Here is a 15505-nt window from a genome sequence, read left to right as displayed (position 1 = left end):
ATTTACAGTAGTCTTTAGGCCTATTTCCTTTTATTAAAGAAGTATTAGATTTATAGGTGTGCATTTTATCTTCTTATGCATCAGATGTACGCTCCAAACTGTTTCTTGATAGAGACATTGATTCATGAATTCTTCTTTTATCATTTGCAATGTTTCCAAATTGCATTGTTTGTCATTTTTCTATATGTTGTATTATTTTCTGTGGCTGTTCATACTTGAAAATGTATGCAACAAAATTAGTACTCTGTATCGGCCGATCAACATGACATTGGTACTCGGTATGAGCTGCAAAAATCCTGATCGGAGCATCCCTAATGTTTTTTTTCTTGTCTAGAAAACTGTAATGTGCTCAGAACCTGCCGGAACTACTTTAGCTATGCATGTATCTGAAAATAAACGTCACATCTTAGAATGAGTGAGAATCAAGCATTCAACAGCCTTATAGTATAACGGAAAATAATGTCTGGTTTACAGCTGGTGTGCAAAGAACAGCACAGCTTTTAAAGACAAAGCAGCATAAAGGAGTTTGATCAGTCTACCTTGTTGAGCATGAGGATGCCTTCGTTGGTTTTTTTGTCTGTGGTTATGGAGAAATAACCGGCCTCATTTCCTGACACCAGTGTGAAGACGGCCAGCCAGTTATCGGTGTAGATCAGATCCGCATCGATAGCTTGAATTCTCACCACTTCGACAAATCTGGTGTTTTCCTCCACCCTGCACTCATACTGAGAAACACACACATCATTCCTGTAAGACTTAACAGACTCTTTTCTTAAATGACCAAAGGATAATCATCATCATTATAATAAAGAAAACACTTACTATGTTCTTCTCCAGAGTAGGAACGTTATCATTGACATCAAGAATATTGATGACGACTTTCCCTGTTCCTGAATTTCCCCCTGGAGCTCCGTTCATGTCAGTGCCTTTAACGGTCAGTGTGTACGAGTCTATTTTCTGTAAAGAAAAAAAGCACAAAATATTGTCTTCTTGTTACTTCAATTAATTAATTAAATAAAAATTATTAATTAAATAAAATATAATATAAACAATATAATAAAACAAAATATAATGTAATGTAATGTTATATATATATATATATATAATATAATAAAATATAATATAAAAAATATAATATAATATAATATATTAAAATATAATAAATATAATATAATATATAAAATAATAAAATATAATATAATATACTATAATATAATAAAACAAAATATAATGTAATATAATATAATATAATATAATATAATATAATAAAATACAATATAAAATAATATAATATAATATAATATAATATAATATAATATAATATAATATAAATAGAACATCATGTAATATAATATAATATAATATAATATAAAATAATATAATATAATATAATATAATAAAATAGAACATCATGTAATATAATATAATATAATATAATATAATATAATATAATATAATATAATATAATATAATAAAATACAATATAAAATAATATAAAATAAAATAATATAATATAATATAATATAATATAATATAATTACAAATAATATAATATAATATAATATCATATAATATAAAATAATAGAATAAAATAAAATAAAATAAAATATAATATAATATAAAATAATATAATATAATATAATATAATATGATATAATATAATAAAATATAAAATAATATAATAAAATAAATATAATAAAATATAATATAAAATAAATAATATAATATAATATAATAAAATATAAAATAATAAAATATAATATAATATAATATAATATAATAATTTTTTTTCATAATAATATTTTTCAAAATAATAATATGTTTTTTTAAGAGATAAGTTAGTGTCAGCATACCTCTCTGTCGAGTGTGTTGTGCATGACGTAAATCCCTCCAGTCTCGCGATTAATGTAAAACATCTCCGCATGACTCTGTTCAACTATACTGTAGGCGATTTTTGTATGCAGAGTTCCTTCTTCATCTGCGTCTGTCGCAGTGATGCTCATCACTAATGTGTCTGAAAAAGCAAACACACAGACAAAAATAAAGACATTATAAACACCCCCAAAACAGGTAATAGAGCACGGGAATGTGTCGTAAGCAATGCAATGCATTCTGGGTATATGCATTGTATCCAATATACACTCAGCAATAAACTGTAAGCGCTCAATCAGGATTTTTGCAGCCGATACTGGGTACCAATTCCTTGTCATGGTGATCAATACCTAATACTGATTCTGATGCATCAAGCTTTATAGTGCATTAAACACATTTTCAAGTATGAACAGCCACAGAAAACAATACACAGATATAAAACCTGGTAAGAAAAATTTGGAAACATTACAATTGATGAAGTCATGTTCGCCTGCCTTGTGGGATGCTTTACCACTATACAAACACTATGAATCCAATATACTGTTCGTCCTCATTTAGTCAATTAAATCAGCTGTATAATTTCATTAAAAATCCATAAATTACTTGCACAATGAAAATGATTGAAAGAGTCGGATAAAATGATCTCACACCTCTGGCACTGAGTTCAGAAACCGCTCCAATGGTCAGGTTAAACACCGGAGGACAGTCGTTCTCATCCAGCACCACAACTCTCAGGTCCACATCCTTCTCAGCATTGCTGCCATTCAGAAACTTGGCCACCCCTTGAAGCTGGAGAACAAGAAATGAGCAAACATCTCACAAATTATGAAAATTAATGTTTCATTCAGTGGACAATGGGCTGCACGATAAAAATCTGACATTGTGATGTTTTGTTTTGCTGTGATAGATAGGTACAAGGAAGATACAAGATGTGCGGCACCTGAAACTACGGATACCGGAAGCCTGTGCTGGCATTTCTCCTGAGGTGTTGCTATCAGTGTGTGAAGAGTTGGAGAAGAGGGTCGCAGTGACAATCCAACACAATGGACAACACATTTTATAAGTGGTCAGAAACTTGTAAATAACTCATGAAAGAAGAAAGTCACGTTAAAAGCAAGCACACCGTTGTTTTTCTTGTGAAATTCCCAATAAGTTTGATGTGTCACATGACCCTCTTCCTATTGAAAAAAACAAGAGTTGGATCCAAGATGGCCGACATCAAAATGGCCACCATGGTCACCACCCATCTTAAAAAGTTTGCCCCCTCACATATACTAATGTGCCACAAACAGGACGTTAACATCACCAACCATTCCCATTTTATTAAGGTGTATCCATATGAATAGCCCACCCTATTTGCAAGTATACTACTAATACATAGATGTTAGTATACTTAATACATGAAGTTTACTTAAATACATACTTCAACATTACTTACAGTGAGTGTGCTTCAGAAACACTTTGATGGACATTAACCCTTTGTACGTCTCATCAGAGGGGGGAAAGCCCCGCCCATTAGTGATGATCTCTCTCTCATTAGCATAAACAGCCCTGAGTGAGAAGCAGCCGTCCACCATTATTGCTTCTTGTTTTGTAAGGCTTAATTTTTTTGTAAGGTAATTGTTTCTTAAATTCAGATTTACAACACAAGACAAAGTCAGAAATCCTGGAAATCTGGGATGTGTTAATGCAGAATTTTCCATATGAAAACACAAGTCTGCATTTTGGTAGTTTAGATGGTAAAACTCATGATAGGTGCAGTGCTATAATTGTGTAGTAATGTTTTTATTGAAACAGCATGGTGGCCCAGTGGTTAGCACTGTGGCCTCACAGCAAGAAGGTCGCTGGTTCGAGTCTCGGCTGGCTCAGTTGGCGTTTCTGTGTGGAGCTTGCATGTTCTCCCCGTGTTGATGCTCCGGTTTCCCCCACAGTACTAACACATGCGGTACAGGTGAACTGAATCAGCTTAATTGGCCGTATGTGTGCATGAGTGTATGGGTGTTTTCCAGTGTTGGGTTGCGACTGGAAGAGCATCCGCTGCGTAAAACATATGTTGGATAAGTTGGCGGTTCATTCTGCTGTGGCGACCCTTGATATATAGGGGACTAAGCCGAAGGAAAATGAATAAATGAAAAAATAATAAATGAAAATAAATAAAAATTGGTGATTCATTCCTCTGTGGCGACCACTGAAAAATCAGGGACTAAGCCGAAGGAAAAGTGAGGAAGATAAAAATTAATAAAACACCATATAGATGAACTAAATTAGCAGTAGTGTATGAGTGTGTGTGTGAGAATGTGAGAGTGTATGGGTGTTTCCCAGTGTTGGGTTGCAGCTGGAAGGGCATCCGCTGCGTAAAACATATGCTGGAATAGTTGGCGGTCATTAGTCATGTTTCCATTCAAAAATGTGAATAAACTTTATGCGCAAAACTGGATTGTCGAATAAAAGTTGTGCGAATGAGGCATCGTTTCCATCCAACGAGTCAAGCGAACAAAATCGTCACTTCCTGATTAACTGGTGCCAAATATCAACAGTAAAAACTGCATTTGCTGCAGTAGGAGAAGCTGCATCAGTCTTTTCTAAATGAATGCGCCTCAGTAGACAATCCTGACAAGCAGTGAGCGCGCAGCGGCGTTTGAAGGTGTCAGACGCGGAGCACAGGCGCTCTCGATTCTGGAGGTCATTAATAATATAATAACACTAATACTGAAATGGTAAGGCGTTTTATAATGACCAAAACAACATTTCAGTTGTTTTATAATGTGCTCAGCCTGACGTTTTGTCCATTCACACACATTTTAAGCATCACATGATCTCCTTTAACAAAATCACATGACCTTTTTTAATGCGCATGCTGGAGTTTGTGCGGTAAAAGTGTTTCCATTGCAGTTTATGCGCAACTTTTCTTATCGAATAAAAAGTTTATCCTACCCAGTTAGGCGCATACGTTTTTTATGCGCATTTTCAAAATTTATGCGCATCATGACGTTTCCATCAACTGGTTTTCTCATGCGCATTTGTAAAAAAATAGGTGGATGGAACATAGCTAGTAATAATCAATTGAAGGGAAATGAATGAAGGAATGTTTTCATTGGTGTGTTTTATATTAACGTTTTAAAGCATAAGCTTAACTCTATTGAGCATCCTTTTTAAAATTGTAACGAGGAGACTGACACGGAGGGATCCATTATGCAGTATTTATTAATCACAACTTCACTCAAACACACAATATGCACCGGAGTGCACACACACATCCACAGTAGTAGTATAGGTATCAAGACTGATGATGAACAGACACAGAGTGAGTTACCAGGCATGAGTGGAAGGGAGTGAGCGAGAACCAGGATCCGTTATGCAGGCTTGGGTCAAGGGCAGGCAGCAAGGATCAGAGTCCGTATAACAGGCGTGGTTCGTGGGCAGGCAGAGAGAGAGTCAGAGTCCGTATAACAAGCGTGGGTCGTGGGCAGGCAGAAGGCGAAGAAAAGTAAGAGACAGGCTGGAGTCATGCACAGGAGATCAGGCTGGAGATAATGCTCAGAAATGCTGGCCGGGGCTAAACAAGACTTCGCCCTGAACGAGTGTTTGAGTGCGGCTTATAAGAGGTACGTGGGTCATTAGCCAGATTACAATCAGGTGTATGCGCAATCAGTGTAGATGGATGACGTAATGCTAAAAGTCCGGAGATGGTGGCCTCTGCTGGCCAGCGAGGGGAGTTACTGGGACCGAGTCGGTGACAAAAATGTGCTTTATAAATAAAAACAACTGGTTGACTGACTTAAAAACACTGTAAAAACGCCAACTTTCAAAAAGTCCTCTGAACAAAGATTAATAAGTTAACTGAATTTAAATATTTTCATTTGAAATGCTGACAAATAATAGTTAGTTTGTTCAACAAATATGGTGCTTCAATGTGAAAAACTTAAAATATTTCGTTGAACTAATACAAAATTCTTAGTTTTGCGTTGATGCGTGCCCTTCTTGTTGGCGCATGCGCCTTATAAGCTTCTGGCGCATGCGCAATTTACTTCCATAGCTCACTGCAGGGGGTACCTGTCACGTGCGCGCGACAAAACGAACCATCTTTCTTTCTGCGGAGCTACGTGTCAATCGTTTTCATAATCGATTGTATATAATTGTATACATGTTTTTGTGCGATGTGCTACCCATCTGACTGCCCGATCTATTTTACCAGTGTATTAATGATGTGAGAGACCGTGATAGAGCGGTTAAGAGTAGTGGTGGGCAAAGCGAGGCTTCGTGAAACACTGAAACAGTCGAAGCAAATGTGTCGAAGCTTCGAAACGTTTCGAAACCTCACTCTACAGTGACATATAGTGGTCATTTTTTATATATATTGCACTGAAACAGCTTCAGCAAAGAACGATTGAACAAATTGAGGGATTAAACCCCACTTTGTGAAAGTGAAATCGTTCAAGTAACATAGTACAGTGGTTAAGGTGTCAGACATCCATGCAGGAGTAGTAGGTTTCGAAGCCAGTCAACAGCAGTTGTTTTAAAATGCTTTAATACCAGTTGGTAATGCTTTGCTCTTGTATCGTTTTGTTTCAACATTGGTCTGATATCCGAATAAACAATTTGTGAATAAATATGTCTTGTGTTTGTCTTAAAACAGGGTTGTTGCTAGATCAAAAACGGTGGCCTGAAGTTATCAAGAATTATTTATATTATTCATTAAATTTCCCATTTATTGTATTTTATTAATGTCTACCCAAACCCTAAACCCAACCATACTGTAAAAATATTTATTATTGTTTTACAGTGTTACAAAAATGATGCTAAATTGATGGCGTAACTGTAGCTGTATCCTATTTAGGCTACACAAAACAGAAACATGATTAAAATACATAAAACCATGATTTCGAAGTCGGGATTCGAACCCAAAACATCATGCTAAGCATAGAATCAATAAGCAAACCCACAGTGCTCTAAGCCATTTGAGACAGAGATAATTTGGAGACCTTGGCAGTCAAGTTAGGATTCACCAGGTCTCGAAACGTTTCTAAGCTGATCGATGCTTTGAATCGCTTTAGTCACGTGACTAGGTGTTTCGAAACACTTTAGTCACGTGACTTGGGTGCTTCGGATCATGCTTCGGTGCAGTGATTCGAAACACTTGCGCTTCGGGATCTCGACACTGTGTCAAAACATCAGTTTCACGTCAGCCATCCCTAGTTAAGAGCAGGCCAACGACGTTTCTGCTAAATCATAGGTATGTATGTCTTTTTTTGTTGTCATCTAACGTTATATTATTTGATATGTTGGCTTTGATGTGCGCGTGTATCCTAATACGGAACTATTTGTTATAATTTAGCCGTGAGTTACTTGTTTCGTGCACTTGGTTTTGGCTATTTACATCAATAAAAGTTTAGAGTGAATGTATTTGAAACAAATAGCGATTTCAATCGAGTCATTTGCTTTAATAACTCACGATTAATACAATGAGTATCATATAACATACCAGATCAGGTATCCAAGTCAAATATAACATTATGTCCTGTTTATCTAGATTGCTGTCAGCATTGCGCACATCATAACCTTTTTTCCCTTCGAACCAGAGCCAGTGGAACAAACGGTGACGTGTTTAACTGTGTAATTTGTGTGAAAATCGTGTGATTTTCATGTAATTCATTGCTTGATTTGTTAGCTCGACTAAATGTCTATCATATTCAGACCAACTTGCTTTAACAGTCAGCTAGCTTTTATTTACATAAAAAAATATAAAGGGCTAAATACATATTTTTCTTTCTTTTTGCTCAAAAGGACTGAAATATTGACAATGACATAATTCAATGCAAGATTTCCTTGAGGAGGTGAGACTTGCTATCATCAGTGAAATTTGACGGTCATTCACCAGCAGATGCAAGAAACCTTTTCTCTTTGCCCAAAAGAAGTTGTTGAGATTTAGCCAGGAAGAAATTAGAGAGAGATAACCTGGACTTTAAGGAAGAGGTAAGTCACTATATTGCAATTGCTTTGGTTTCATTCAAGGTAGTAATGATAATGCTAAAAATAACAAACAACATTATTATTATAGGTAATTCAAAATACATCTGTATTTAGCATTTGAACATTTAAATATTTACATTTACATATATATATATATATATATATATATATATATATATATATATATATATATATATATATATATATTATGTGTAAAAATTAATATGTATGTTTTTTTTGTATATTGTAGATCTGCACAGAGTTTTCTCAGATCTGTAATGTAGATCTCCTGAGACAGTTAATCGAGTGACTTGATAAATATACAGCACCTCTCCTGAAACTCTACAGAAAAGAAGGGATTCAATGGGTCCAGAGATGGATACAACTTTAAACAAGATGGATGAGCAGGTACTCATTAAGATTTTTTTTTTCTTATACACCCGTCTGATGTTTTTAACATGTGCAACATATTTTGTCCTGTCAAGAATTTCATGCTCAGGTAATACAGTCTAATAAAGTGTAATTGCAACAATTTAATTGTCCAGCCCTTTTGCATTAATTTTAATTGTGTCAAGTTGTGTTTTGATTTTGAGATGGAAGTAAGATAAATAACAGATGTTTCACTTGTTTTGAGTGACCATTTCAAATGAATACATTCAAAGAGGAAAATAGAAAATAATAGCTGTAGTTTTTAACTCAAAGTAATTGTCACATGAAACTAAACATTTTTTTTTAAATTATTATTATAATTATTTTTAAAAATAAAGCCATGTGTTTTTTCAACAGCATGAATAAAATACTATGCTCATTTAAATGTACTAAGTACATTTTTACTTACAAAACAATAAGATTGTAAAACACCCTTTGTAAATGACTTTCCTTTAGGTCACTGATATTGTCACCGATCCAGAAAGAGCAGCTCTTGAGGGATTGCCAATTCTTCTTCGTAAAAATTCTGCTTGCTTTCTCAAGATATGTCTGGTAAGTTACCCATTTTCATACCCTATTCTACATTTATTAGTCTGCTTGGTAACACTTTTAATAGCTGCACGCTATAAATAATTTATTTAGTATTAGCGAATAGTTAATTTATTTTCTGTTAAGCATAACTCTACATGAAGTGCTCAATGATTGTATTTTTTTAACTTTAATGATTCATTTGTATTACTAATTTAAGTATTGCATTATTTACAAACCAGTTATTTAAGAATAGTTGGTGTTTTTAAGATCATTCAGAATGCTTAAGTACACGATTAATAAACTATTCAAATTAACATTTAAATATCCTAATATTAAGGTATGTAATAATAGTTACTTTGTATGTTAGTATATGCTTTATGAGCTTAACTTCATCCAGTTGTGACCTAATCTAAAGTGAGGACTATTTATGCTTTATAAATCCCTTATGAATGACAATTAAAGGCTCAGTTATATTCTAAACAGGACAATAAACAACTTTCACAATTGAAACTGTATCAAATAAAAGTAAATCTTTGCAATTTTATGTAAAATAAAAGTTTAAAAAATTGCTAAATATTAAAAAGTTGTCAATATATTGTTCAATTATTATATATTATAGACTGTTCAAAGTGTTACTGTTTGTATGTACGAAAGTATTACATGTTTTTATTTTCTTTGCATAATAGTAATAACATTAATAAGTAGTAATTAATATTACACATCAATTAATTTTCCCATTACTTAATCTCCTATAAGGACAAGGACCCTGAAGACCACAGCACCAGAGATTAAAGGATTGGAATCTTCACTGTGGTGGAAGATGATAATGGCACTTCTGCATCCCTGCAATATGTGATGAACCTCGCTAAAATCTTGGAGGAGGCCATAGTACTTCAGGATATCACACATCTGCCTGCAGCCTTCGCTTACTTGTTCAGCCTCTTGTATAGACTGAATATGGAACACCCAAAAGAACTCAGATATACTTTTTAAGTGATTCAGCATGTTTTATGGAGGTTGGTGGCACATGATCTGCGAGAGTTCAGTTCATTCATTCATTCATTTTCTTTTCGGCTTAGTCCCTTTATTAATCTGGGGTCGCCACAGCGCAATGAACTTGTTTTACGCAGCGTATGCCCTTCCGGCTGCAACCCATCTCTGGAAAACATCCATACACACTCATTCACACATACACTACGGACAATTTTAGCCTACCCAATTCACCTGTGCCACACGTCTTTGGACTGTGGGGGAAACCGGAGAACCCAAAGGAAACCCACGTGAACGCAGGGAGAACATTCAAACTCCACACAGTAACGGCAACTGACCCGTGACCACTTCCTAATGTGCCACTGTTTCAATGTTTTGAGGTCTGTTTTTGGACTTTATGTACTTTGTTGACAAAAGTGCAGTACACTTTAAAGACTGTATGAATGGAGTGGCTTTTAGGGTTTACTCTGATTAGATGATTGTATATTCACCTGGTTTGAGTGTTTAGACACACTAATAGCTTGGTTTTAGTAAGGTTGCCAGTTATTTTATGTTGAGGCAGTGTACAATCTTTTCAAATCTGGAAACAGTCAGTACTAGTTGTGTACAAACTAGCCCAATGCTGAACACGGCTAATGTCAAATGCTGATTTTGTATGCAAATGTTTTGGATTGTGATTTGAACACAGTTAAAAATAAAAAAAAGTGAATTGACTATTCTTGTGTATTTAATTTGAATCCTAAAAATTAATAGTAAATGCATAATGAATCAGTTTGTTTTATTTTGTTCAGTAAACTAAAAAAATCTTGTTGGGTAAACAATCATTTTTGTTCAGTAAACAAAAGATCTTGTTGAATAAACGTGAAAATTTTTGTTCAGCAAACAAAAGATCTTGTTGAGTAAACATGATAATATTTGTTCAGCAAACAAAAATATCTTGTTGGGTGAACATGACATTTTTTGTTCAGCAAACAAAAATATCCTGTTGGTTGAACATGATATTTTTTGTTCAGCAAACAAAAATGTCTTGTTGGGTGAACATGACATTTTTTGTTCAGCAAACAAAAATATCCTGTTGGGTGAACATGACATTTTTTGTTCAGCAAACAAAAATATCCTGTTGGTTGAACATGATATTTTTTGTTCAGCAAACAAAAATGTCTTGTTGGGTGAACATGATACTTCTTGTTCAGAGAACTAAAGAATTCAACAAAATATTTTGAGTTCACTGGTCTTTAAACCCTGTTTGTTGAGTTAACTCAAAAAGCTATGTGTGATAGGTTGCCTAATTATTTTAAGTTTACTCAACTTTTTTTTTTTACAGTGAAGTTATTTAAATTATATTTACACTCTAAAACCTGAAACCTTTATGAATGTTTGTTTTCAGGCCTGAGAAGAGTCACTGCTGTAAATGAACGGTCAAGAAGGATGAAATCTCTTCTGTTGTATTTGCAGCTGCTGATGTGGACGCTAAAAGTGTAGTAATGTGAAGGCACAGTGATAGTGGATCAGAGTTCAGACACCTACAGTAGACGGAGCAGAAAAACAGCATTTTCTCAGTGCTATCAGGACTGCTTATCACATCCCGTTTTGTGTTCAGTTCAAGGGTGTTTGATGCACTTTGTATTGCATTGAATGTACTTTCAGAGAACAGGACAACCCTTATGAGAAAAATGTACACTTTAAGTGCACAATGAAGTCTATATTTAAGCATACTTCACTTAGTATGCTAAACTGTAGGTGTGCTACTTGAATACCAATTGGGACTATTTTGGCTCTCTTCAGTTGCTAATTCTGTATTGCAAGTGAACTTATAAGCAGGCCAACGTGGAATCTGCACGCTCAGATAGTTTATCACTTGTGCAAAATGTATATTTATTCAGTTTTTAAATTAATTTCATGAATATTATTGACTAAATATGAAAATGTTAATTGGGTTTATTTGCATTACAGTTTGTAGAGTAATATTTTCAGTCTTTTAGTAGATGTATTATATGAGAGACTTGCTTTGTTTTTCAATTAAGTGGATCTAATTGGATTTACATTGTAAATGTCATGATCACCAGCGATCTAAACTCTATAGATCGCTGGAATACACTCACAATCACTTATGGACTACAAATCCACCATGTTATGGACTACGTTTTCATGCACTCCGCTCACACACACATGTTCCTCATTCTGACTGATTACACACGCACCTCTGAAGGATTGTCAAGGACTGATTACACACTATTTGAGCAATACACACACACACTCCAGTCGCTGAGTCTTGTTTGCTTTCAGTGACATTACAATGCGTTTTCTTTGTCTTGTTTTTCCGTGTTTTGACCCTCGCCTAGTTTTTCTTTTTGTCCCTTTCTGCCGCCTGCCTTCCGACTTCTCGCCTGTTATTGTAAGTATGACTCTGGATTGCCTTCACGCATCGGTTTGCACCCGCGTTGACCATTGCTTGCCTGACTGCCTCAATAAACCTGCATGTTAAACAGCGTGGCGGAAAACGTCAAAACAACTCTTGCGCCAGGTTGAAACTAGCAAACAACAATTGCATCTCGCCTTGCGCCACATTGCGCCGGGTGTATGATAGGGCCCTAATGGTGTGCACAAGGAAAATAATAAACCATTATGATAGAGTTAAACTTAAAATAAATAAAATATTGAATAAAATTAAATCAAACGTTTTATTGAGATTATTGTTGGTGACTGTATGAGAGGGGTCTGGCTGCAGACCTGGTGCAGTGCAATCTGGGCTGCATCCAATGCTTTTTAATGGGCTCACCTAACCCCACCCCTAACCCAACCCGTCACGGTGACGTCACTTGCTCCATTTAAGTGCATTGTGTCTGACATTGCATCGCTGAGTGATGCAGTCTCAGCTTGCACCATAAAGGCTGCATCCAGATACTACTGGACTGTATGGGTTTAGGTCAGATTTGGTAGCAATACATGAACAAATAAAAAATAAGACCTGTTAATAAAAGATTTAAGACCTACAACACAATATTTCAGTAAATTTAAGACTTTTTAAGGCGTAAAATTTGGATTTTGAGATTTAAGACATTAAGACTTGTTTAGACCCTGCAGAGACCCTGTATGAAAGCATATTTTGCAGTGTGTTATTGGCAAGAAATCTCCTGTGTGTGTGTGTTTTTTCAGTATGAGGTGTTTTCTCTTTTAGTGATTTGGTCATTCAGGCAGAATGTTCATCACTCCACGTCACTCCCAAATGCAGCTCTCCTGTGAAATGTAGCTGCTAGCTGTTATCTGGAGCTCTCACTGACTCATCGCACTGTTATAGATTAGTCGGACAGACACCCATGCAATAAACATTTATAACAGTAAAAGCGCTGCTCACGTAGTAAACGGGAGTTTTCTCTCTGTCCAGCAGTCCGTTGATCTTGACTTTTCCGTCGGTGCTGCCGACAGTGAACAGGTCTCTGGGTGGCTGGTCGGCTCCGGCGCCTTTCAGGGAATATCGGATACTGGTCCTGGTCTCCTCATCTGAACGGATCTGAAAATAAAGACATTCATTTTCATACTGTAGTTTCAGACGCTTTAAAAAGGAGTGTCTGCTGGCACACATAGACACAGACTCACACACAAACACTCACATACAGATGCAGGCGCGCACACACACAATTATATACAGTATAAGATCATTTAAATGCATCCAAACACACACACACATTTTTTAAACCTATCAAACTGAGTTTTTATTATTCGTAATTGTGCTAGAGAGTTTTTATTTTTAGAGTTTAATTAATAAATTACATTAATCAAAAAAATTTACTTATAATTCCACAAATTACCTCCACATTTATTATTGGTTAAGTTAAGGTTAAAGTTTATTTTTATTTATTTTAATAAATAATTTTTTATTTATATTTATTTTTTATTTATTTATTTTTATTATTTTATTTTTTATTTATATTTATTTTATTTATTGTTTATTTTAAAGGTTAAAGTTAAGGTTAAAGCACTTTTTTTTAAATGACACGTGTTTTTCAACATCCTAAGGAAGAATATCAATAGCAACATAATTAATTCAACAACACAAAAAGGAAAATAAGGAACAATACGGAAGTTCTATATGGTGTTTTATTAATTTTTATCTTCCTCACTTTTCCTTCGGCTTAGTCCCTGATTTTTTAGTGGTCGCCACAGAGGAATGAATCGCCTATTTTTATTTATTTTCATTTATTATTTTTTCATTTATTAATTTTCCTTCGGCTTAGTCCCCTATATATCAAGGGTCGCCACAGCAGAATGAACCGCCAACTTATCCAGCATATGTTTCAAACAGCGGATGCCCTTCCAGTCGCAACCCAACACTGGACAACACCCATACACTCCTGCACACACTCATACACTACGGCCAATTTAGCTGATTTAGTTCACCTGTACTGCATGTGTTTGGACTGTGGGGGAAACCGGAGCACTCAGAGGAAACCCACGCAAACACGAGGAGAACATGCAAACTCCACACAGAAATGCCAACTGACCCAGCCGAGGCTCGAACCAGCGACCTTCCTGCTGTGAGGTGATCGTGCTACCCACTATGCCACAATAAACTTGGCTTAGTCCCTGATTTTTCAGTGGTCACCACAGAAGAATGAATCGCCAATTATTATATTATTTTCATTTATTATTTGTTCATTCATTCACTCATTTTTCTTTGGCTTAGTCCCTTATTTATCAGGGGTCACCACAGCAGAATGGACCGCCAATTTTTATTTAATTTTCACTTAAAACTTTTTCATTCATTCATTCATTTTCCTTCGGCTTAGTCCCTTATTTATTATTATTTTTATGCATTTATTTATTAATTTTATTACTTGTTAAAATGATTATTACTATGAAGACCTTACCTTTGCTATATAGTCCAAGTACATATAATTGACATTTTCCCTCAGTTTGCGTGGAGGAATAATCCATTCTCTCTTCTGTCTGACTTTCTTCTGTTGTTCTCCAGACGCTGAAGCATTCAGTATCTGCACAAACACACAAGCACATGCGTCTGTTTCACCCCAAAATAAGGTGTTGACCTTTAGAGACCTCAAGCAGTGAAACAGGTGTAATTAAATAATATCTCATATATATATATATATATATATATATATATATATATATATATATATATATATATATATAATTTTCAGAATTACATCTTATAAAAGGAAATGTTGCACTAGGGCTGCACAATATATCGTTTCAGCATTGATATCGCAATGTGATCAGTTGCAATAGTCGCAAGATATGGAATGTTGACTTTGTATTAGAATGAATAGTTTGAGTCCTGTAATTGTGTAATGATTTTATAAGCATTCAGGGATAAGAAATTGTAACATTTGTGACTAATTTTCTTGAATTATGTCTATTTTTTATTATGCAGCTGAATACTATTAGACTTGGAAAACGATAAAACTCTGTTTATTTCAATTGTGTCTTCTTCTTTATTGTATTTATAGATTGCTTATTAGATTTGATGGAGATGCACTTCTATGGTAGAATCATTCTAATTAATCCAACATTATAAACTCTTTCCAGATATTAGAGATACTAAAGTCATCTGGTGAAATTGTATTCATATCGCAATATACAGTTGAAGTCAAAATTATTAGTCCCCCTTTGAATAGTTTTTTCTTTTTAAAATATTTCCCAAATTATGTTTAGCAGAGCAAGGAAATGTTCACAGTATGTCTGATAATATTTT

General features: G+C 34.8%; 1 protein-coding gene and 1 long non-coding RNA gene across 3 annotated transcripts in view; one reads left to right on the top strand and one right to left on the bottom strand.

Annotated features, from left to right (window-relative positions):
- Positions 1-15505, bottom strand: part of dsg2l (desmoglein 2 like) — a 33941-nt gene that overhangs the window by 17190 nt on the left and 1246 nt on the right. For both annotated transcript variants that reach the window (XR_012384857.1, NM_001423856.1), the window contains exons 2-7: positions 14661-14783; positions 13148-13303; positions 2523-2661; positions 1854-2014; positions 823-957; positions 540-725 (exon numbers count right to left, since the gene is read on the bottom strand). Coding sequence is in view for 1 of the 2 variants with exons in the window: in NM_001423856.1 (NP_001410785.1) it covers positions 540-725; positions 823-957; positions 1854-2014; positions 2523-2661; positions 13148-13303; positions 14661-14783 (900 nt within the window). In the remaining variant the exon portion in view is untranslated. The remainder of the gene's footprint in view (positions 1-539; positions 726-822; positions 958-1853; positions 2015-2522; positions 2662-13147; positions 13304-14660; positions 14784-15505) is intronic.
- LOC137487638 (uncharacterized) lies at positions 7657-10506 on the top strand. The gene is made up of 4 exons (XR_011006288.2): positions 7657-7845; positions 8093-8250; positions 8728-8823; positions 9559-10506. It is a non-coding gene; the product is annotated as an uncharacterized lncRNA (long non-coding RNA).

The sequence above is a fragment of the Danio rerio genome, chromosome 2 (assembly GCF_049306965.1).
Source record: "Danio rerio strain Tuebingen ecotype United States chromosome 2, GRCz12tu, whole genome shotgun sequence".
In the NCBI taxonomy this organism is placed as follows: domain Eukaryota; kingdom Metazoa; phylum Chordata; class Actinopteri; order Cypriniformes; family Danionidae; genus Danio; species Danio rerio.
This window is presented reverse-complemented; position numbering and strand designations above follow the sequence as displayed.